This window comes from Camelus dromedarius, chromosome 12 (assembly GCF_036321535.1).
Source record: "Camelus dromedarius isolate mCamDro1 chromosome 12, mCamDro1.pat, whole genome shotgun sequence".
Lineage (NCBI taxonomy): Eukaryota > Metazoa > Chordata > Mammalia > Artiodactyla > Camelidae > Camelus > Camelus dromedarius.
The window spans coordinates 24,954,764-24,979,571 of record NC_087447.1 but is presented as its reverse complement, the minus strand read 5'-3'; the positions used below and the strand labels follow the sequence as shown (position 1 = coordinate 24,979,571).

The 24,808-nt window shown below is 36.8% G+C and overlaps 1 protein-coding gene across 1 annotated transcript; it reads left to right on the top strand.

Annotated features, from left to right (window-relative positions):
• Positions 1–8,492: 8,492 nt before the first annotated feature.
• DEPDC7 (DEP domain containing 7) lies at positions 8,493–23,089 on the top strand. Its single transcript, XM_031459837.2, has 9 exons — positions 8,493–8,620; positions 16,122–16,512; positions 18,064–18,191; positions 19,010–19,199; positions 20,846–21,057; positions 21,824–21,966; positions 22,154–22,279; positions 22,381–22,459; positions 22,768–23,089. The coding sequence occupies exons 1-9, from the start codon at positions 8,548–8,550 to the stop codon at positions 22,959–22,961; spliced, it is 1,536 nt and encodes a 511-aa protein (XP_031315697.1). The 5' UTR covers positions 8,493–8,547; the 3' UTR covers positions 22,962–23,089.
• The last annotated feature ends 1,719 nt before the right edge of the window (positions 23,090–24,808 follow it).

The window sequence follows — 24,808 nt, the reverse complement described above, 5'->3', positions numbered from 1 at the left end:
ACTAACTACCATATATAAAATAGATAAACAACAAGTTTATACTGTATAGCACAGGAAACTATATTCAATATCTTATAGTAACCTATAATGAAAAAGAATCTGAAAAGGAATATATATGTATATGCATGACTGAAACATGCCGTACACCAGAAATTGACACAACATTGTAAACTGACTATTAAAAAGAAAGAATGGATCCTGTCCCTCCTTGATCACGCTCAGGTGTTAAGCTTCACTAATTTCCAGCTGATTGCGCTCTTGTTTTTAACAATTTATCCTGGGCATAAATTGCCCTACAAACTACTCTAATCGAGGCTCATTTGAAGGAATAGTACTGAGGTCAGTGTTGAATGTTTGTTCAGATTCCATGAGGGCTCCCCCTTGCTGTCTTAATTCGGATTTTCGTCTGAAAACTAGTCAGCCTACAGTTTAGCTTGTATCTTGAATCTCCTTCCAGTTGTTTTTCACCATAACCTGTACTGTCCTTGTGAATTCTCTTAGACTTGGTCTTCTCCATGCTCTGCTGCAAATCAAGTCACTTCCTTTGGAAAGAGATGAGTAGTTATCTTTTTTATATGACCTGCTTCTACTGCCAGACAAAATTTCTGAGCCAGGGCTCTGAAGCTAGGTGGAACATGATGGCAAGCTTCTCTCTAAATAACATCACTTAAGAGCTGAGTGCTCATGGTAGTGGAGCAGCTGAGTGGGGAGCAGCTGAGCTCTTGGCTTGTCTCTCCTGACATGGAACCAATGCTTGATGAGCCAGGGCAAGGATGATTAGGGTCCCAGTATTCTCAGCATGTCACACCCAAGATAGAGCCTCCATTCCATCAGTGGGAGCTAGGAAGAAGAAGGGAGTCCCCACCTCTCAACCATACCCTACCAGGACTTAGCCTCAAAAGAGGGAGTTGGGGGCAGAATGAGAAATGCTGATTTTCTGTTCCACCTAGAACGAAAGTCCTCCCACTGGGAGCTGGGGTACTAGGGAACCCTGCAGCAGTCTGGAGTACAGTCTCTTCCTTGCTGAGTTGAGAAGAAGAAGGAGGGAGTGGTCTGGACTCAATACCACAGACTCTTGCTTTTCTTACTCAGTTTTCATACATTTTCTTGAATAGATGTTGCTATATTTGCTATTTGTGCTTAGGACCTCCAGCTGTTAAAATTTTTAAGTGAAAGTTTTTATGCAAAACTACAATGGTCCATATTTGATATGTGTATGAGTCTTTGTATCATGTTTGCATTTGATAAAAATAATGATTAAATATATTTATAATAACATGTAAAAATATAAACTATATACATGTTATATATATATAATTTTCAGTCAAACATTCTTTTTTTAAAAATTCTTATTTCTTATTGAAGTGTAGTTGATTTACAATGTTAGTTTCATGTGTACAGCAAAGCAATTCATATACATATTTTTTTTCAGATTCTTTTCCAATACAACTCATTACAAGAAATTGAATATAGTTCCCTGTGCTATACAGTAGGTCCTTGTGCTTATCTACTTTATTTTATTTATTGAAGTACAGTCAATTACAATGTGTCAATTTCTTGTGTACAGCACCATGTCCCAGTCATGCATATATATACATACATTCGTTTTCACATTCTTTTTCACTAAAGGTTATTACAAGATAATGAACATAGTTCCCTATACTATACAGAAGAAACTTTTTTTAAAATATATTTTTATTTATAGTGGCTAAAATTTGTAAATCTCAAACTCCCAAATTTATCCTTTCCCACCCCCTTTCCCTGGTAACCATAAGATTGTTTACTATGTCTGCGAATATGTTTCTGTTTTGTAGGTGAGTTCATAGTGTCCTTTTTTTTATATATATTCCACATATAAGTGATACCTATGGTATTTTTCTTTCTCTTTCTGGCTTACTTCACTTAGAATGACAATCTCTAGGTATATCCATGTTGCTGCAAATGGCATTATTTTATTCTTTTTTATGGCTGAGTAGTGTTCCATTGTATAAATATACCACAACTCCTTTAGCCAGTCATCTTTGACAGGTGTTTCAAATTAGACTATTTCCCCTTATAATTTCTCAGTGTTTCAAGGGGAAAAATTCTTTCTAGTATTCAATGTCTAGTCCCATAATTTCATTGGATCTTTTTTTTTTAGCAGCATTTTGTTTTGTTTTGTTTTGTTTTGTTTGGGGGGGCAGTAATTAGGTTTGTCTGTTTGTTTGTTTGTTTGTTTGTTTGTTTATTTAAATGGGGTTGAACCTCATGCATTCTAAGCATGCACTCTACCACTGAGCTATATTCTCCGCTTCATTAGATCTTAATTATGGAATTTAATCATTTATCCATTCAAAAAATACTGAAATGTCAGGTAACAGTCTTGTTTACTGAAAAGGTAGGCAAAATTCTTTGTCTCACACCTCTCAAGCAGTGATGATAATTTGATGTCTGCAGTATCTTGATTTTGGGTAATGCCTTTGGGTTTTGAAAACAACAAGGAACTGTCAGAAAAAAAAAAAAGCTAAGTGGTGACAAATTGAGTGTATGCTTAAGGCTCTCAGGTAAATTTGTAGTCAGCACAAGGTTTCTAAATCCTAAATATAAGCCTCACTGATGATCTGATCTAGCAGTCCCCAAATCTAGCTGCATCCTGAAGTCATTAGGGAGCTTATTTCCAAGTGCAAAAGAGATGGAAAATTTCTGAACATATCCTACTGGTAATTATTAAATTATATACTCTATGGACTTCCAAGCACCAGTTTATAACTGGCTCCTGCCAAACTACAACTGAAAAGGCCAAAAGAATTTAAAAACATGGAAAAAATCTGCATCAATAAGTAGGTATGATCTAAATGCTCCAAAGATTCTGCTACATGGACTGTTGAACAAGACTATATTAAAAAAAAAACCAGAGATGACCTTCAACTTCTCTTCCAAAAAAAACAGGATGTTGATATGTTAAACAAATAAAGGAGATCTTGGCAGAATCCAACTATCAACCTCTGATTCAGTGGAATAGAGTGGCAGGAAGAATAAGGTCACAAGACTTTAGGAAAGCAGTCCAACTGAAGGCCACATTTAAAAAGCCTTCAAAAACGACAGGAGTTGGAAAGCTTCAGGGCAAGCACGCCCACAGCAAACATAAGCCAGCAGGTGATGTGTTACTTCTGCAATAAGAGAGATGGAATATAGTCACAGTGTCTATGTGGAACAGGAGCTGGACCAAATAAAAAGTTAGAAAGCTGACCCTGGTACAGAGACTTCACCAGACACAAGAAAGAAACTCTCAGGAGATTGGATTGTAGATCTAGTAGACTTTATAGACCTTACACAATGAGCTCTCCCGCTTACAGACTGGAGAGAAATTACTGAACAACACAGCAGTGTATAATGTGGAGATCCAAAGAGGATCTCCTCCCCCTCTTTTTAAGCAAATATTAGACTTGAATAGACCAAAAAAACTCAAAATGGAGCCCACAGGACAATTCTGAAATGTAAGAGAGCCTAACACCAAGGAGATGCGGACTTTTCATTCTTTAATTCACCAAATGTTCACTGAGTACCTACTGTGAGTCAAGATGTCAGTGAATCTTGTCCACATGAAGATTATATTGGGGGAGAGGGAGGAAACAGACAATAAACAGTAGATATTTTTAAAAGTCAGTATATGTATTAGAAAGGGCTAAGAAATTTGAAAAAGTGGAAAAGACCAGGATAAGGAGGCTCTGGAGAGCTAGGGATAACTATGGGAGATGAGGTCATGAGTCCAGGATTTAAACAGGATGGTTAAGGACGTCTTTGTTGAGAAGGCGATGTTCAAACCAAAACTTGAAGAATATGAGAGTTAGCTATGTGTTTATTTGGGAAAAGAGCACTGCCGGCAGAGTGAACAGCTGTACAGAGCCCCCTAATGTAGGAAAATATCTGCTGTGTGAAGAGAACAGGCTGGAATGGAATGATGGGAGGGAAGAGTGCGGGTAGCCTTTGCAGAGGTTTGCTCTGTGGCATAATCTTCTCTGTGTTTGCAGGGCCACTCTAGTTGCTTAAAAGGGTGGGACAAAGAGAAAAGTAAGACCAGTTTGAAAGCTACTCTACTAATCCAGGCAAGAGATGACGGTGATTCAGGCCAAAGTAATAGGAATGGAGACAGTGGAACAAGGTCAAATTCTGGATATATTTTGATAATAGCGCCAACAGATGTACTCATGAATTGTGTGGTGTAGAGCGAGAGAAAAGGAGGAGTCAAGATTTTCAGCCTGTGCTACTCGAGTTGGGAGTTGCTATTAACTTAGCTGGAGGAAGTTTGTGTGGAACAGATTAAGAGGGAAAGATCAGGAGTGTGGTTTTGGACATGTTGAGTTTAGGATGCCTACTGGATGTCCAAGTGGAGATGTAGAGTTGCCAGCAGGATAAATGAGGCTGAAGTTTTAGTGAAATGTTTACAGTAGAGATAATAATTTGGAGAGCCTTCAAAATAGTTTTTTAAAACATAATACTGGCTGAAGGAGCAAATGATAAAAAAAAAAAAAAAAAAAAGGACCAAGGACTGAGCTCTGGGACACCTGAACATTATTACAAGGCAGGGAGAAGAGGAGGTATCAGAGGAAAGGAGACTGAGGAATAACAGTCAGTGAGACAGGAGAAATACTCAGTGTCATGGTCTGGAAAACAAGTTCTTGAAGTTCTTGGCTTAGTATTTTGTAACTATCAACAAAGCTATCCTTTGCTGGATGTTGACTCTTGGGTAATATAATAATAACTCAAGTTCTTTTTTTTTTTAACTAAAGAAGCTAAATGCTTATAAATCTGAAAATCTCTATATTTAAATATTCAGTGATTTTTTTTCAACTTTGCACATATTACTTCAAAAAAATAGTTATATCAATTTTGTGGGTGAAAAAAAAAGAAACTCCATTTGTAAAAGAGAAAATGGTCAATCTAAGCCAAATTCTAAGGACCTCAGTAAAACTATGATAACAGTGGTCACAGTTTATCTCTATTTATTAGTTTACCAGCCCAAAGTAGTCACACAACTTTACTCAGACATTATTATGTTCTAAATATTGGTTATGATATATATCAGTGTTTAATTAATTGAAACTTGTATAGAATGAGAGTAAAACAACCATCTAATCTATTTCACCACTCCATGAGAAGGGTCATTGTTGACTTACAGTTTATGTGACAAAGGGGGTAGACTGTGAATAACTAGAATATTTCTACAAAGTATTTATGGTAAACATGATTTATTCTAATTCTCTTATAGCACCCATAGCCTTCAACTAATAAGAACATTTTAAAAGCCCTGTGTTCAAACTCACATGAACGGCAATTCATTATTAATACTAATTTATTTCACACACTATATAAGTATCCAAGTAACGTTGTATAGAAATTTACATTAAAAATTTTATGCTTCTTTTCTAAAAAACTCAGGATATATCATTACATTATGTATACTATGCATACAGAAAACTGTATACATATTTGAAATGTATTTTTTTTTACTGAGACTTAACTGCACCCAAAATATTTTATTTTCTCAGGCATTCACAACAATTGCTAAGAGCCAATTATGAACAGCTTCTGAACTAAATGCTGAGGATTCAGCAGTGAAAAGACAAAAATCCTTGAGGTCTTGGAACTTACATTCCATGAAAAAAGTCCGATCAGGTAAAAGGAAATTTTGTGAGGTGTTAAAGGACTATTTCTCAAAATGTTCTTCTCTGACATTCTGCATTATCTCTGGTGTTTTTTAATTATCAGTGGTAAATAATGGAGATTTGTGTATTTTACCACGATTTTTAAAAAACGATGGAGGTTCTCAGGGACACCACCCTAGAAGCTGGAAATCAGAAACTGAGATTGAGGAGAAGGAGCCAGATACAAGCCTGAAGTCTGATTTAGCCAAAATTGAGGTGGAAATTTAAAAATTACACTTTCCACATTTTAATAGTGAAAAGATGACTCTAAATTGCTACCTTAATACCAAAATTTTTTCAAAAACTCCAAAAGATTTTTATTCATCACTTTTTTTTTTTACATTTCTAGATTCATATTTCTAGTTTACATTGCTAGAGAGAATGGCAGTGCGGGTTGTTTGTTTTGAGGTGATTTAGTGTCTGTGGATACAGGATTGCACCAGAACAGACTGGTGAATTATCAACTAGTTCTGTTTCCTACCTCTTGATTGGCTTAGATAAGTTAGACCCAGTGAAGTTTTCCCATTGTTAAATATAATATTAACTTGACATATTTGTTTGAGAAATAATCAATAAAAATGATTTTAAAGTACATACACACACACACACACACACACAAAACCCTGCAAAAATTACCTAGGTGCATGCTGTTTTATAGTAGTTTTATAGTATACTAGATTCATCCAGAAAGGGATGGAAGAAATGTTCTTTTATGTCATAAACTGTCTGATTGTAATACTTGCCAGATATGAGAGGGATTTTTAATTTTTTTTTTTGCTAGAGGTATCTAAGCATTAAATTTTAAAGAGCATGAAGCTGATATTTTTAAAAAATCTCTGTATTTTAATGAGGATAATCATCATTATATAAGACATCTGTTATGTGCCCAACACAACAGATACTGAAAGAAATCTGAGAGGTTAGGCTATGCTCGCTGCCCTGGACAGTTTTCCAACTTTGTTAGGCAATCAAGATGTGTGTGTTGAAATAATTAGGTAGTATCAATACAATGGGGGCCTAAATAGAAATGTATTTGATAAGTGCCATGGGTCTGTCAGAGAGGGAATATATCAGGGTAATCTGGAAAAACCTGTCCAGTGAAGAGGCAGGATTTGAATTAGGTCTCCAGGGTACATAGAATGTGGATAGGTTAAAAAAAATTTTTTTTTCAGGTGAGACAAAGATAATACAGGCGGGTAAAAATTCTTTGAAATGTTATATAAAGTATCAAAATAGTCACTGAGGTCACCTGCCTTTTTCAAAAGACCCGATATTAGTGTTTGTCAAGGTTTGTTTCCAGAAATAGAGTGAGATTTTTTTTCTCCCAAGTAGTGAAAACAGATTTGTGTGTTCATTCAGTTACACAGCATGGGATAGACTAAAGTTAATTGGTCTGTTTGGTACCTGAAACTGGTCCTAAATTGTACCTTACCTCTGTGAGCAGTAGCTGAGAAATTACAAAGGAAATGGCTTGAACGGAGGTGAGGTTGGGGTTTACTACCACCAGGGGGAGAGAGCACATTACAAAAAAAAAAAAAAAAAAAAAAAAAAAGACTAATACTGGCAACTTTTTCTAAATTTTAGGGGCAGCAATTGCCCATGTCTTGCCCACTAAACTGGGGTCCCTAGGGTCACAGCTTCTTAGTATGAATTCTTTGAAATAATCACATGTATGTATTCTTAGTGTTTTGAAGCAACCACGTGTAGAAGCTTCCTGCAATAAGCTAAGTAATGAATTCCCACTTAAAGACCATTCTGATTTATAACCTAATCACACAGGAATCTTCCTAAGAAGGCATTTATTAGATGTACTAAAGGTTTAAAATGATTGCAAAATCGCCAAATTTGAAAAAAAAAAAAAAAAAGGCGGGAGTAGGGAGGTACCAAGTATCTGGCAATTGAATTACTGGTCTCTTAAATCACTCATCTTTTCAGGGGTACCCCAGCACTGGATCCCCGCGTTCCCTATTTTCAACTTCTCTTTAAGAGTCCCCCTCCCCTTCTTTTCTAGCTCTGTCTCTACCCACATGACCCGGAGTTACTTCGGAGGCCGAACAGATTTTCTTGGCAGCCAGCCCCAAGGCCAGCCAGCTACCCTCCTGTGACCTCTAGACATTGTCCTCCTGGGCCAATGTCTGGGCTAAGATAAAGATTTGTTCTTTACAGGAAGGGATGCGTGAAAAACCCGAGGCATTTATCACCATGACATAATTTTAATAACCTACGTTCCAGATCCAACCACTAAAATCCTTAACATGAATTAGTTGTGACATCTCCATTAAAAAATTACGGGCAGGTTGGGAGGGTATAGTTCAGAGGTAGAGCGCATGTAGCATGCACGCGGTCCTGGGGTTCAATCCCCAGTACCCCGTGAAGCGGGTACTAATACTGCCCCCGCGTCACAGGTGAGGACACTGAGGCCCAAGGCAGTTAAACAGGGGGCGGAATCCTAGAGCAGACCCACGGTGGGTCGCGCTTTGCATCTAGCTGGTCTGAGCCTGCCTGCGTGTAGCCCTGCCCGCGCCTGGACTGTGCCGAAGAGGGCGGGATGTGGGACGCGTGGGACCGGCGCGGACTTGCAGGACCTCCGCATACCGAAAAACCTTCCACCTGGCTATCGCTCGCACCCGGATTGGCCTGGGGCGAGGGCTGCACCTTTCCTTCGCCTGCGGGGCCTCGGGTTACGCTCAGCCTCAGCCGGCACGTGACTGCGGGCGTGTGGCGCTCGGCGGCGGGTCTGCGGGCGGGGGCGGGGCCTGGCGGGAGCCCCGCCCATCCCGGGCCAGTTAACTGGCGGCGGCAGCGCGGGCGCGCACTTCGCGGTGCCGCGGCCTGAAGCAGCGAAGTGCTGGTGGCTGCGGCCATGGCCACGGTGCGGGAGAAGGCGGCGGCGCTAAACCTCTCGGCACTCCAGAGCCCCGCGCAGAGGCCTCCCGGTAGGTGCCGAGGATGCCGTCCGGGGACATTGGGGGTTCCGGGAGGGGCTGGGGGCTCAGGCTGCCTTTCTCGCTAGGGCGGGGACCCAGCCAGGTACAGCTGGGTCGGCGGCGGCCTCCGGGAGCCGCGCGCAGCTGTGGCCACTCGGGCCGGCGGCCCCGCCGTCGGGGCGGATCGCGTCCGGCTCCCACTACTGGGCTGCCAAGGCAGACCTTGCTCCCTTGCTTTCTACTAAGTTACCCAAACTTGAACTTCACCGCGCCCTGGTCTGTGCGCCCGCTGCGTGCCAGGCACTCGCGGTAGGTCTCCAGATACGCTCCACATCATTACTGGTGACAGGTATATCTGGACTTGTCTTGCTCTTTGCCGCCTGTGTCAGACACAAACCTTGACTCCACAGTATTGCCCGGGGCCGAGTGCCTCTCTTGCCCACTTTGTTCCCCAGACTCTTCTCGGGAGCGTTGAGAGGTTTCTGTTGTATTTTAGTTATACCGGCAGAAACTTGGCATAAAAGGTTTTTGTTAGTTATACTTTCTGGAGAAACAGTATTTCAACGAATAGAAGTTTTTGATTTTTTTTTTTTTAACGATTGCGTGACATTAGGAGAGACGTTGGTGAATTCTGCCAGCTTAATTATGTCTTTGGCAGCAATTTGCTTAGAATATTAGTATGCTAACATCTTGGTTTCTTTAAATGTCCAAACAGTTGATGGAAATTGAATGATTAGTGCTAACGTTCCAATTCCAGCATACCCCACAACTCAGAAAATAGATGTCCAAATAACATTTGGCTTTTTTGTTTTCCTTTTGGATGAGTTACAGCTTTTCCCCCTTTCTGTAGCTGCAGTGTAGGGTGTTACAGGAATTAGTTCCCTATCTGACAAAACCTTTTCATTTGTAAAAGCGAGCCAGTGAAACTGTGACTCCTTCCTCAAGGTGACAGTAGTCAGTGGATTGGTGTAGGTCAAATGGGTGCATCTCAGTGGCCTCAGTTTTATGTTTGAGTTATAATTAGTAATGCTCCTTTTCATCTTTAAAATGCTAATGATAAATTGTTATACAGAACCACTTTTCATTTGTATTTTTCTGAGAATGATCTTAATATTGACCTTATTCTCCAGTTGAAAGGATTCAGATAAGCACATGATGGCTGCATTCAGAATTTCTCCTTGTTTTACATTGTGAAGAGAAGGGGAATACTTCATCATTTAGGAATATAAAATCAAATAATATTGGAAACATCCTTGAGAAGTCTTTTGTTTGGGGGTTAATTAGGTTTATTAAATTATTTTTAGAGGAGGTACTCAGGATTGAACCCACTTGATCTATACCCCCCTCCCCAACCTTGATAAATCTTTAGGCTTTCTGAGCGAAAGAAATTCCCAGATTTTACCTGATTAAAAATATAGTGCCCTACCTTCTCTAACAGCTGAAATACCAGTTACGAGCTTTGGTCATTTGTGAACAGGTTCTTAGACAGTGTAAGGGAATATGTATTCAAAATTAAGTAAATGGCTCTCAGAAGGAAGAGCTGAAATGTGGGTTATAGAATTTTACTGAACCCAAGGAAAGGACCACTATCTTCTGCACACCAGGTGCAGTGCGTAGAGAAGGGCCCCACTGCCTTTTCTCACTTGTTTTGCTTGCCTCAGTTGGAACCCCACCTGTTGTCATGTGTTAATTCCCCTTCTACTCTTTAGTTGCCTTGTCACAGCCCTAGTAAGCACGGTAATAGGAGCCTCTGGTTCTTGATTCCTTGCCATTATCTTTCTGTGTGTTCTGGCAAGCAGCTTTGTATTTTTGTTTCTCTACCTATTAGTAACTCTTCCATACTTTAAAGAGGCTGTAACGACCAGGGACCTGATTTATATAGAAATAAAGTCTGTACGCTAATCTTTAGTAACTACTTTGAAGATACTCGTTTTTTAATAGAGACAGAAAAGAGAGTGGTATGTTATCCAGTTTTCCCTTTATACTGTAACCTAATTCTTTGAATTCACCTGGTATCACTTTTCCAGGGAGCTCAAAGTGCTTCCCATATGCTGTCTCATTAATCTGTATGAATTAAAGCAGGGGCCAATGCCTACTTTTGTCGATAGTTCTCCCAACATATTTTAAAATTGTTCTTATTAGGAGAGATTTATTTTACATAGTTTACATGCCTGCAGCCTTCTTTTTAGAGGCAATGTCAGTCTCAGGTTGACATCTCTAATGCCAGGTAAGAGGAAAACTAACTTCAACTACTAAAACCGATATGCAGTAAAAGTGTTGCCGTATTGGTATTGGTGTATAGGCGGTTTTACCCACTCAGTCACAGCTGCCCAGTTTTGACACCCAAAACAGTTCTCTGCATTTATCTTTTTTCATGAGGTTTTGGTTAATGTCCAATAAATGTAGGCCTTCTCCTTTGTCTTAACAATTCTATGAGTAATATTTTAAAACCTCTTTTGAAAAAAATAATTCTTAAGTAAAATTCTCTCAAATCCTAAATAGTTTAGGATCTATATACTCACTATTTTCAGATGAAAAGTTAAATCTTCTGATATGTGTCACATTCGTCTTATCTGCTAGTGGTCTTTATTTGATTGAATACTGTTCAAAGCTTGAAATCATCATCCAGGTGGTATGAATAGGTAAAGGATAATCTCTCTGAGGGTTGGAACTGTGTCCTCTTAGTTCAGAGGAAGAAAGAGACCTTCCCTTTTTTTTTTTTTTTTTTACTTTTTAAATAAATCTTAAAAAATTTTGGAACAGATTTAGATTTATAGACAGTCACAAAGTTAGTACATAGAGTTCCCGTGTGCCCTTCGCTCAGGTTCCCTTATTAACATCTTTAGTGTAGTACATTTGTCCCAGTTAGTGAACCAATATTGATAGTCCATACTTTTACTCATATTTCCTGAGTTTTTGTCTCCCATCCTTTTTCAGTTCCAGATCCCATCCAGGATATTACATTACAGTGAATCCACATCTCTTTAGGCTTTTCTAGATTGAGACAGTTTCCCCTTTAGTTTTTATACATCTGTTAACTGCTGGGTCCTGTGCTAGTTACCACTTTTCATGTATATCTCATATAATCTTCACAGTAACTGAGAGAAATGGAATTAGCTCTGCTTTGCACCAGAAAAGTTAGGCAGTTTGCCCAAGATTGCATTATTTGTAAATGATGGAGCCAAGAATAGAACCTAGTTCTCTGGGATTCTGAAACCCACACTCTTGTCTTTCTCTGTTCACAGAGCCTTTCTCTCTCACTGTGCCTGCTGCGTTAACACAAGTTTCCACGTCTAAACAGTATTCAGTTAACCCAGGGTTCCTGAACTCCTGTTGACATTTTCTTTGTTGTGAGGCTGGCCTGGACATCTAAGCAGCATCCCTGGCCCCTCTACCCACTAAACGCCAGCAGCGCTCCCCCCTCCTCAGTTTGTAACAACTAAAAATGGCACCAGACATTGCCAGTGGTTCGGGGTGGGGGGAGTAGAATCACCCACTAAGAACCACTGTATGAACCCTTCTTTAAACTATTTTACTAGTTGGCAATAATTTATAATTAACAAGTATTGAATAATTTGCTTTTTAATTTTTTTTTTAACGGAGGTACAGGGGATTGAACCCAGGACCTCATGCATGCTAAGCACACACTCTACCACGGGAGCTATACCCCCTCCCCCTTAGACTCTTTGATCATTTGGTCATGGTGCTTTTAGAACATGCTTGACCAAATGTAAACGAGGAACCATCAAGATGTAGATAGTGATGAATTTTAAAGAATTATTCAGCTCATATGCAGGAGAAGTTTGAGGACAAGCTAAAGGTTAAGTTCTGATTGTTAGACTTAAAAAACATTTATTTTATACTTCCAGTCTCTTGGATCCTGTTTAAAAGTCACAATAATTCATCTTACTGGACCATGGTCAGCTATACCAGTGTTCATTTCAGCTCTTAGAGGATGATAATAAGAAGTTTCAAGCCAGCATGTGGGGGATCTGTGTTTAACTGGTGAAGTCAGCATTAAAAAAACAGGTTATCCTGGTGTGGGTTTTGGCACATTTACTCGCCAAGTCCAAGGTATATTGTGTATTAAAGTATCTGTATGAACATGAGCTAGTTTGGGTCTGTGGGTGGTGGTGCTTGAGGGGAAATATCCCAGGATGCAATGGTTGGGAGTTAATGGTCAGTTAGAACAGAGGGGACCTAAAAGGGCTGAATTGTATCATGCCCGGAGGACTCTGGAAACATTGTGTGGCTCACAGGTGCCTACTCTTCTGCTCTAACCTGTTCTTTAATCTTTTATACTGTGTTATCCAATATGCAAGACTTCCTGATTGCCCATATTTAAACAGCAAGTTAATATGGGGAAATATATTCTTTATTTCTTAATTCCCCTGTGAAGATCAGCCTTTTCCACATCATTGAGACTCTCACCCCATCAGTGATCTTATTGATCTCAAATTAATAAGTGACTCAGCCTTATCTTTTAGGATTTGTATGCTAGATGACTTGTTGCTCTACTGTTACGATTTATGTGTTTCATCTTTAATATTATTACTAGCCCAGAAGTCTGTTTCATTGGTGCTTAATAGGCAGTCTGAGCACTACAAATTTGAATCTTGCTTATTTTCCTTTCTTATGTACTGTGGATAGTGTATGTTGTAGAATTTATGGTAGCCTGTATTATTTTAGGAGTAATGACTACTAAATGTTTTTAAATGGCTTGATTAAGGGTACACAGATCTTAGGGGTTTTTCTGTTTGTTCTTTTAATCTTGTTGACTCACTTGAAGGTCTTTGACGTAATCTGTCTTCAGTGAAAGATTAATGCTAAAACTATCTGGTGGCTTAGTTATATATTTAAGTACTAGAAAAAGCTAGTATGTATTTACTGTCTGTAAAATTGAGGGCAAGTTTGCTTAATTCACTGAACCTCAATTTCTTCAAAATAGGATTATTAACAACTATTTCGGAGAAGTTTATCAGGATTAAATGAGAGAAGGCAGAGCTTGTCATATTTTAAGTACTCAAATATTAACTATTATTAATAATATAATGAAGATTTGAAAAAAAAAGACTAAAGAATAGACATTAAGTTTATTTAAAGCTCAGCTATAGTCTCTGGTATGTTAGGAAGTAAGAAAATTAAGTGTTAATCTTCCTTTATCTTGTCATTGTGGCCGGGAACAGTATAGCTACTCCTGAGTTTAGAACACCTGGAATGACCTGGATGTATTTTGAGGTTCCATCAAATGCCTGATTCTGGCTCTATTCAGTGGACTAAATATAGTACCAGTAGTAAATCTAGTTTCAGCTGGATTTATCTAGTTAATTCTCCATAATTCAATTTTTAAAACTGTTCACATATTTGGAAAACTAGCATCAATTACTTCTTTCTTTGTTTAGTAATAGATTATAAAGTGTGTGGAATTTTAAAATATAATTTTGATAATTAAAAACAATCTTGCTGATTAAAGTAACATTATATTAATGGGTAGATGGTAAAATTACCCATCTACTTTTGATATTGGAAATATACAAACAAGCAGTAAAGGGTTTTCTGTGTATGTATATATTGGTAATTTTTATAGTAGCTACAAAATTACACGGTCAGTGAATACACTGTGGTTCACTACACTCCCTGTATTTACTGCAACACAAAAGATAAATTCGAAATGACCCGCTTAATATTTATGATTCTAGTGCATTGAGTGGAGTTTTAGTGTCCTTCAGAAACTTATCTTTGCTTTCATCTTCCACATTTATTTTTATCTAAAAAAGGCAGGAAAGTAATTTCAGGTGGCAGTTTCTTTAATTATTCCTTACTGTTGTGCTAATGCATACTGTTTTCCTTTTTAGATTATCTTAAGGGAAGTAATCCGTTTTCAACTTCTCTGCCAAAATATAAAAATAAAAGATGTTATATACTTAACAAAAAGGAGGACTTAAAAATTAGAACCACTGAATATTCAGAGGATCATTAAAAAGTGTAACACATAAAAAGGCTTACCCTGTTTACATAGAAAGAGAGAGCAGGCCAGCTAGCCACCAAGCTGATGATTAGCTCGACTTAGTTCCATTAGCTTGACTTGGTTCCATCAGCTTACTAGAACTTAAAATCCATTTTCTTTCTTTATTTCTTCTTCTTTTTTTTTTTTTGAGGGGGGAGGTAATTAGGTTTATTTATTTATTTGTTTGTTTTAGAGGAGGTACTGGGGATTGAACTCAGGATCTCATGCATGCTAAGCATGTGCTCTACCACTTGAGCTACACCCTCCCCCCTCCTATTTTCTTTTGTTTCCCCTTTTCTCCTTTGTATTTGTGCCAAATATCAATTTAGTAAAGTGAGGGAAAATATGATACATCTTTGAAAGCATGTTTTCTTTTCTGTTTGGCTAAAATCTTGCTTTATTTCTTTGGTTTTCCTAGCTTTGCAATAGGTTATAAGGTCCTATTGGACAGGAACCAAACTATTAGTTTACCCTGCTTACAAAGCACCTAACTCATGAGATTGCATAATAGGAAGATTTAAAAATATTAGTTTATTCCAACAAGCATTGTGTGTGTATATATCTATAACTATACATCTATCTGTCTATCTGACTGATAAATGCTTTGGAATCATATAGACCATGAACCAAATCCCAGTACCACCTCTTATAATATATTGTCTGGAAGTTACATTTAACCTCTGTGGATCCGTTTTCCATCTCTTAAATAGAGGTAATGTCTACTTCATAGGGTTGCTATGAAGATTAGATCATTTATGGAAGGCACTTAATAGAATTCCTTGCACATAATTGGTAACTGCCACAAGATCCTGCTTGATCTGCACTCCCCCAACCCCCCACTCCAAACCCCATCTTCACTCTGATCTCACTTCCTGCTGTTCTCTCCCTCATGGTGGCCTCCTTCCTGTTCTCTAGTAGAGCATACCCCCTCCTCAGAGACTTTGCTCTTTCTGTTTTCTCTGCTCTTTCCCCAGATGACTGCACAGCTTGCCCACCTGGTCTTACTCAGGCTTCTCCTCAGAGATGACCTTGTCAGAGAGGTCTTTCCTGACATCCCATCTAAAATAGCATTCTCTCCTTACCTGGCTTTATATTTTTTTCTTAACACTGATAATACATATTATCTGGACCTTCTCACAAAGTGTAAGTCCATAAGAGCGGACTTTATTTTGCCCACTGTTGTATCCTAGCACATGGAACAGTGTTTAGCATATAGTAGGCATGGGGGAGGGTATAGCTCAGTGGTAGAGCACATGCTTAGCATAGACAAGGTCCTGGGTTCAATCCCCAGTACCTCCTCTAAAAATAAAGAAAGAAACCTAGCATATAGTAGGCACTAAATTTTTTGACGAATTGCTACTAATAATTTTGTATTTCAATAACAAGCTACCTTCATAGCTGTTCCTTATTAATAACTTTGGAGAATGCCCCTTTTTGCTTAAGGATTGCTTAGACCTTATAACAAATACGCGAGGTGACTCTGATTTTTTTTCCCCATTCCAGGTTTCAGTGTGGCCCAGAAGCCATTTGGAGCCACGTATGTGTGGAGCAGCATTATAAACACTCTTCAAACACAAGTGGAGGTGAAAAAACGAAGGCACCATTTAAAAAGACACAGTGACTGTTTTGTTGGTTCAGAAGCTGTAGATGTCATTTTTTCTCACCTAATTCAGAATAAATATTTTGGTGATACAGATATTCCTCGGGCCAAAGTGGTGAGAGTGTGTCAAGCACTTATGGACTACAAAGTGTTTGAAGCAGTTTCAACCAAAGTCTTTGGAAAAGACAAAAAACCTACATTTGAAGATAGTAGTTGCAGCCTTTACAGATTCACAAAGGTGCATAACCAAAACAGCCAACTAGGCAAAGAGAACAAACGATATTCACCTTCCAGGTTAGTATATAATGTTAGAATATCAGGGGGATATTGGCAGGATTTTTGTCTATATTTTAATGAGATGCTGACTATCTTTGTTATTTTTGAAACAGTAAATCAAGCTAAAATCTGGGTCTGTGGGTAAATTTGATAAAGCAGAGTGAATTTTTTTTTTAATATCTCCTAGAATTCTTGTCTGTTTATATATTTAGCAAAAACAATCAAACTTTGCCTTTGTGCTTCAGGTTACAAGCATAGTATAAAAAATGTTACAGGTTAAAATTATAGTATAAGAAATATTAGAGAGTTTATACGCAAAGCGACATGAGAGCAGAAGAGGTGAAGGCAAGCAGGTAGATTGTCATTAGAATCCAGAAAATAACAGATGTGAAGAAGTGGGAGTCAGAATGCTTAGTTTTGCAGCACATTTTAAGGAATTTGCACTTGATCACACAGATGTTGGGGAGGCCACAGAAAGCCTCTAAGCATGATGAGATTGTACTTTAGAAAGGTCTTCCTGGCAGCTGTATGGACAGCCTAATGGGGAGAGCTAGGCAGGAGGCTATTGCAGTATTGCTGTCTGCAGATGAGGGTGAGGTAGGCAGCAGTGGGGAAGTGGGAATCATTTAAAGGGAGGCTGGGGGACAGAATTGTAGGACCCAGTGATTAAAGTGGATGTAGGTGTTATGTGCATAATTAACTTAGTTATTTGTTGTGAAATAAAACAACTTTTCCCTTTTATTTCCCTCAGCTAAACTGGTTAGAGGTGACCATGTGATTGAAGCTCTTATAATTCACATCTGACCCAAAGTCAGAGTTTTACACTCAAAAGTTTTTTAATTCCATATTTGAATCATGATAAAATTTACCTCCCTATATAGGAAGGAAATACAAGGATAAGGTATGGCACAATCAGTACTTTGCAAATGTAGGTCCACGTGCTTTATCTGAACAGATGTATTTGTGAATTTGGAACTTCGGAGGTTTTAGAAAGGTGATTATATATATATTAGATAACACTCCTAGAGGGATCTGAGACAGCATCTGGTAATCAAACATGTTAACATTTCTGCAGTGAACAAAATATTCGTACTAACTGTGATAAATAAAGGCTATGTTAGTCTTTATAGACAGGTTTTGCCACTGTATGAGTTCTAATAAACTTTAAATTCTTGAAAGAATTGTGGATAAAGGAGTGTAGATCTGTATTTGGAAAATGATGAGCACTGTCTACCAAAGAATGCCCCAGAAATAGAATTAACTAATAAAGACAGCAAGCATAATGAAGTTTGATGACATTTGATTGTATCTTAAAATGGGAGACTAAAATTTTAGTCACTGAATTACTTAAATCTAAGTGCTCAAAGGAGAATTTATTGAGAGTGTGTATATTCAGATTTGAGAAAGAAGGTGGCATGTTTTTGTATTTTATTCTACTCTTATAATTTGCATTTGTTGTATTTTTGTTCTGAAATGTATAAACTTTCTAGAAACTCTTAGCTCTCAGATACAAAAATATTTCTGTGAGCTCACTAATAAACATTAATTTATGAAGTAAATTCATTTTAGGTACACAGATACATTATTTAAGTCATCTGATACCCAATCGGCAAGTTTAGAGGACTTGTGGGAAAATCTGAGTTTAAAGCCTGCTGATTCCCCTCATGTAAATCTCTCTGCCTCCTTGTCACCACAAGGTAAGCTAAAGATGATATGAGGAAGAAAAAGACGACTAACTTCAAATAAACTTATTTAAAATTTTTCAGTCTTAACCTTTATTAGAATTTAAATATTCAAAGCACAAAGAAAGAGCACACTGTGTATTAAAGCTGTTTATATTAAGTTTTAACAGAGGTCTATTATCTTTAACAAATAGATCAGTGTTGCAATTCTGGAACACTGACTTTTGTCCTATCAGCTGGCAGAGATTCAAATCTGAAATGTTTTGCATGCAGATTTTTAAAAATGTATTTAAAATCCGCTCTCAGGTATTTCTTTCCCTAAGATTTTATTAGGTTAAATAAAAATTTGAAAATTATGTTAAAATATTAACAGGATTCTAATGTTTTTCCTTGTCTGTGGCAGTGGAATGTGATTTAAATGACTGATTTCCACTTCTCCTCATCCTAGTTGTGGAAACCCTGAGTGGAATAATCTGCAGCCAATAGTTTCAAACTAGCTTTGACACTGAATGAATCATTCTTTCTTCCAAGGTCCTTATTAACATGTTATATGACTTGATCTCTTATCAAGCCATATTGCTTTTTACAGTACAAGAATGAAAAGAATTTCTGTTGTCCAAAGTCTATTCTCCTACACTTTAAACAAATCTTGAATTGTTTTACTTTGTAATAAGAAACCACTTCATAAAGTTGACTCTTTTTCTTTCTTTCATTTTTTTTCTCTTTTTTTTTTGCCACAAACTTACTAGCTTAGACCTGCCTAGGCAGATACTATGGTGAGCATGTAGTAACTATTAATTGTTACTTTTCCCCTTGTTGTTTTCCTTGTGCAGTTATTAATGAAGTATGGCAAGAAGAAACAATTGGGCGTCTGCTACAACTTATAGACCTTCCACTCCTGGACTCCCTACTCAATCGGCAAGAGGTCAGACCTAAAGTTCCTCAGCCTAAGAGACAGCCTGACTTGGTCAACAACAGGAACTATCTGGATCGAGGGATTCTCAAGGCTTACAGTGAATCTCAGTAGGTGGAAATACATATAATAATTTGAGTGTGTTTGCAGGAAGGTAGTAGTTTTGAGATAATCTTTTGAATTCTTCTGTCCATACACGATCAGATATGCTTGGTGAGTTGATATTATCAGTTTTGGGAAAAGTAAAGAACAAAATTACCTTGGTCAAAATTAGAAAACAAGATTTTTAAATGTCATTATTTTTCATATTCTTTTCTGTTTCACATACACCTTACTTGCATGTCAAGTGAAGAAAATGATTACACTCCATCTTCTTATCTTTGCTGAAGTGTAGGGCTGTCTGTTCTTTCAGAGCTGCCTCTGGTTTTCCAAGGGACCTGGAACAAAATGAAAGGATTTGGCAAATTCTTAGACTCCTTTGACTATAGACACTTCTATACTCCTCTAGACTGCCTGTTAAATATGTATTTTTTAATTAACTAGTTTTATTAAAGAAATATAAAGAAAATAATACTTGCTCTCACCTTTGACCACCATCCTTCTGAATATAAATTTGAAGGCTTAATTTCAGGTGCTAAGGGAATTATGATTTTATTTTTCCTTAAGGAAAAGTTCTATTTTCCTTATAACATTGTAACTCTTCCCCTAAGTAAAATTATTAAAAGTTAAAATCATGTATTTTCTACCTTATTTAATATTTTAAGTATTTTGCCTTAGCAGATAGTGTTCTAGTACAGTTAGGAAGATGGAAATGTTTGAAAGGAATACAACTTACATTTTTAGCACTTCACCAGTTTTACATTCTAATGAACTATTAATAAATAGTTGAATGTCAAAAGGTCACTTAAAACTTTATGTGAAAAAATTAACCCCAGCATACTAGTTATTGAATTCTGTATATAAATAGGAAGTTTATTATTCTACAGGAATTTACATTACATTTCTATAATCTAAAGTAACATGTGAAAACATTTTATAATTACTCTAAGTACAGAATCAGAAATTGTCCTTGCAGATCATCTGTCCACATCTTATGATGAAGCATGACTAGAGAGGTGACATGACCTTCCCGAGTCCCCAGCAGTGGAGGACGTGATTTAAAAAAAACAACAACTATATATTACCAAATTGAATATTAAAAGTTAGTCATTCTATTTCTTAGAAGGTAGCAGTTTTCTAAAGTTACCTACCTGGCATTTTATTAGAAATGGTAATTAATATATAATTATTTTGAAGTCCTACCTTATCTCCCTTTATTCTCTTCTAGCCAAAGTCAGAGATGATAGATCATACAGAGTTCTGAAGTAGCAACACTGTATTAGCAAAATGCTAGTCTAAAGTCAGATCTGGGATCCAGTCCTGCCTGGGACTCTAGACAAGTAACCTAGAGTTTCTGGACCTCCATAGTAAATTTAAGGAGTAGAGTTTGAATTTTGATATTCTTTTCAGCACTGTATTATAGCGGATAGCTTTCTGTTTTCTCTTTAAAAAAAAAAAAAAAAGAAGAAGACATATATTAGACCTAACTTTTTATCTGTGATACATGATCTAGCTATATACTAAAAGGAATTATTCATATCTTTATCTCGGTTTATAGAGATTTATCCTGGTAGCAAACTTGAAATAGCTAGGAAATTAGGTACTGTGTGTGTATTTGTTATTCCGTTTTTTTTTAAATCTTTTTTTTCCCCTATAGGGAAGATGAGTGGCTCTCTTCAGCAATTGACTGCTTGGAATACCTTCCAGACCAGATGGTTGTGGACATAAGCAGAAACTTTCCTGAGCAACCAGATAGAATAGACTTAGTCAAAGAACTTCTGTTTGATGCCATTGGCAGACATTACAGTAGTAGGGAACCTCTGTTAAATCACTTATCTGATGTTCATAACGGAATTGCAGAACTCTTAGGTAAGTAAGATCTTACTGGATACTAGAATTTCTGTTTTGGAGGAAACAAGAAAAAGTTAACTTGTCCTCAAAATTAACCAAAATGGTACTGCTTCAAGTTGGGAGTGGATCTGGACTAATCCATGGAAAGTATGTCTGTTCTAAAACTTCCAGGGCTCACTTGGAAAGAGGCTGTAGTAAGCTCTGAAGTTATGTAGGGACTTCTGGTTGCCATAGGAGAATGCTGCCCTCATTCACTGGAAGCTTAATAAGCATAGAATAGCAGTTTTCTCTTTTTCAGCAAATATTACCAGCACTATGACCATTCCCCCTTCATTCTCTGCAAGACAGCAGACACTCTGCTTTGTACCAGTGAGCCAGACTCTTCCACATGGTTTGTTGAAAACAAATTGGACGTTTCAGAAAATCCTTTCTATTTTTCTCAGGTAGAGTTGGATATATAAGTACTGTACACATAGGCATCCTTGAAATGTATTGAATTATTGGAAAACAATGGCTGGAAATTTATTTACAAAGCCAAGAGTTAGATTTAACATCTTAAGATTTGTATATGACAAGGACTTAGAGCTTAGTTGCCAGTTTGATTATAGGCTTTCATGATGGTATTGGTCATTCATTATAATTCCTAGTCTTTTTGTTTTGTTTTGCTTTTGAACATAGTTTGGGATAAGTTTACTGATTAGCTTAAGCTTTAACTTGAATTTTGTTCCCTCTACTATAGTCGTGTTTGGTCAAAATTTAACGCATTTTTTTCTTTTGGCTAAAGTGAATGGGAAGACTGAAATAGCATTAGAAGCTACTCAGCTCTTTCTAAAGCTTTTGGATTCCCAAAATAGAGAGGAATTTAGAAGACTGCTGTATTTCATGGCTGTTGCAGCACATCCTTCTGAATTTAAATTACAGAAAGAAGTAAGTCTTTTGTCTAAATGTTAATTGTATTCAGTATCCCTAATACTTATCGGATGCATGTGTTAGATTATTCCATTGTCAGCATCAAGTATGCTGAAATGGATAATAGCTATTAATAGTTAACATTGCCTTTTATTTGACACTTATTCTTAAAAATATGTACTATTGGGTGTGTTTTGTTTTATAGAGTGACAACCGAATGGTTGTGAAAAGGATATTCTCAAAAGCTATTGTTGACAATAAAAATTTATCCAAAGGCAAAACTGATCTTCTGGTACTCTTTTTAATGGATCATCAAAAAGATGTTTTTAAGGTAAAACTCTGAAAGTAGTTGAGTATATGTAATAGATCACTGGATTAAAGGGCATTTGAATAATGTTCCATTCCTTTTTTTTTTTTTTTTTTTTTTTAAAGATTCCTGGAACTCTACATAAAATTGTCAGTGTTAAGCTCATGGACATTCAGAAGGGAAGAGATCCAAATAGAGACACGGGTAATCTGAGAAATATTACTTCTCACAAATATAAATTTCTACTGTTTATTTGAAAGTGTTTTGCTGTAGTACTTGCACTTTAATTTCAACTGGACTCTAAACGAGCTCCTCAGAGTTATCCAGACTTAGCAGAGAGCCTCCTTCTGTCAAAAAGCAACTTGACAGAGAAAGTCAGCAGTGCTTAGCATCTTTACATGCATTTTGCAAAATGGGGAAAAATATGTAAATATAGAAATGTTGCTTGATTTTTCTAGTTAAATCTGAGGAATAGATTCATTAACTCAGCTTTTTTACTTTTAATCTTTAAGGATATTTTTATTGCCAGAGAATTGATCAAAGTGATTATTCTGACCATACAAAGATGACGACCAAGGATGAACTACTGAATTTACTAAAAAATATTGATGAGGATTCAAAACTGTCTGCCAAAGAGAAGAAAAAATTGCTAGGGCAGTTCTATAAGTGTCACCCAAACATCTTTATTGAATATTTTGGAGACTGAGTTTCTAATGTCTGTATATAACTTGTGTATTTTAAGAGTAAATTATGTATCCTAAAGATCCAATCACATTGTAATATTGAATGTTCTTCCAAATATGAAAATGTACTTAATAAAACTTTTTTTTATAATCTTTTGTGTCTGAAACTGAGTATCAGATGGTGTATTGCTTTAAGTAGTGACCTCTCTTAGGTGAGTTGATTTATAATTATTGTGCACAATAATTTATAGAACATTATAGGAATTTAAATGATATGATGTTGTTTATATAAGAAAGAATTAAAGAGTAAGGAAGTCTGTAACTACAAGTTAATAGGAGTGCAGTTTGTACCTTGGAAAGTATCCTTAAAGATGTAAGATAGAAACTTAGGCTATGATAAAGTAATTTTTTGCCAATTACCATAAACTGTAGACAAATCAGAAATTGAACTGTCCTAATGCATTTGAAAGTTTCAACATCTCTTAAAGTTATTATGGAAAATGTAAAATATATATAAATATGGCAAAAACAGAATAATGAACTGTCATGTACTCATCATCCAGTTTCAACAGTTGTCAGCTCATGGCCAATCTTATCTAATCTATTCTGTGCTCACACCTCAGCAAATTTCAGATATCCTGTCACTTCATGTATAAAATTTCAGTATGCATGGCTAAAAGACAAAGACATTCAAAACATAACCACAGTATCATTATCACACACACAAAGCCACAATTCTTGAATATCATCAAAAAAGCAGTCAGTGTCGACATTTTATGATCTCATATGATTTTAACTGTTTATTCTCATAGGGCTCCAAACAGTTCATAAGCTGTAATTGGATAATGTGCTTCTTAAATCTTTTACTCTATAGATTTTTCTCTTTATCCGTCCTCCCTTCTTCTCTCTCTCTGTCTCTGTCACTGTCACTTTCTGTCATTGAATAAACCTGGTCAGCTGTTCTTGAGTTTCCTGCAGTCTGGATTTAGCTGACTGCAAGCCTGTACTATGTCATGTTCCTCTTCATTTCTTGTAAATTAGTCATTAGAGCTAAAGTCTTCAACAACTTTTTATCCAAGTTAATGATTATTTTGAAACTACTACACTGTTAAGATACATTCAGCAAATAGACATGCAATATAACACAATTATAGTACAATTTTAAATCATGCATCCTTATAATAATAAAACCTAAAGATTAACATGAGGCTAAATTTTAAACTTCAGACTTTTAACGAAAGGTAGGGAAAACTAAAGTGAGGTACCAATATGCTAGCATATTTTTATTTTCTAAGATAGAACTGATACTGACCAGTCTTTAAATGGGAGAAAGTTGAGGACTCATATCTATAGTGTATCTATAATACTAATTCTAATAAAGCAGGGAATAACTCTGTCAGCTGGGTTTTTTTGTGGTGTGTATTTTGCTTTTTTGCATAGGAAATTCGGGAAGGTAGCTCTGTTTACAATGAGGCAAAAGAGAAGGTATATCATGATTTAAGCGTTGAGGATGTTTTTAGAAACAAACTACTGAAAGTGTGAGAGCATAGTTGGTAGAACAACTATATGTACTTGATTTGCAGCCTTTATTTTGCACATAATGGAATAGTGTGATTATTTGGCAACAAAACTGCCTAGTTATATGCAGCACTCTACTAGAATGATAACCTCATGGAAAACCTGGTTAAAACCACAGTTTACCTTGAACATCATAAATTTTTCAAAAAAATTGATCATGTTTATGACAGGTTTTAGCAAATTTTTTTTTCAAAGTTTTAAACTATAGGTCTGATGTTACCTACCCTGAGTGCCTTGGACAACACTCTTGTATCACGAGAACTGTCAATCATCACTTGCTGTTTGCCCTCAT

Bases quoted from the DNA above. Each gene is read 5' to 3' on its own strand.
- DEPDC7 (XM_031459837.2), top strand. From the start codon at position 8,548: ATGGCCACGGTGCGGGAGAAGGCGGCGGCGCTAAACCTCTCGGCACTC. The intron at 16,513-18,063 runs GTTAGTATATAA...AATTCATTTTAG, and splicing joins AAACGATATTCACCTTCCAG to GTACACAGATACATTATTTA. The intron at 21,058-21,823 runs GTAAGTAAGATC...TTTTGGCTAAAG, and splicing joins CGGAATTGCAGAACTCTTAG to TGAATGGGAAGACTGAAATA.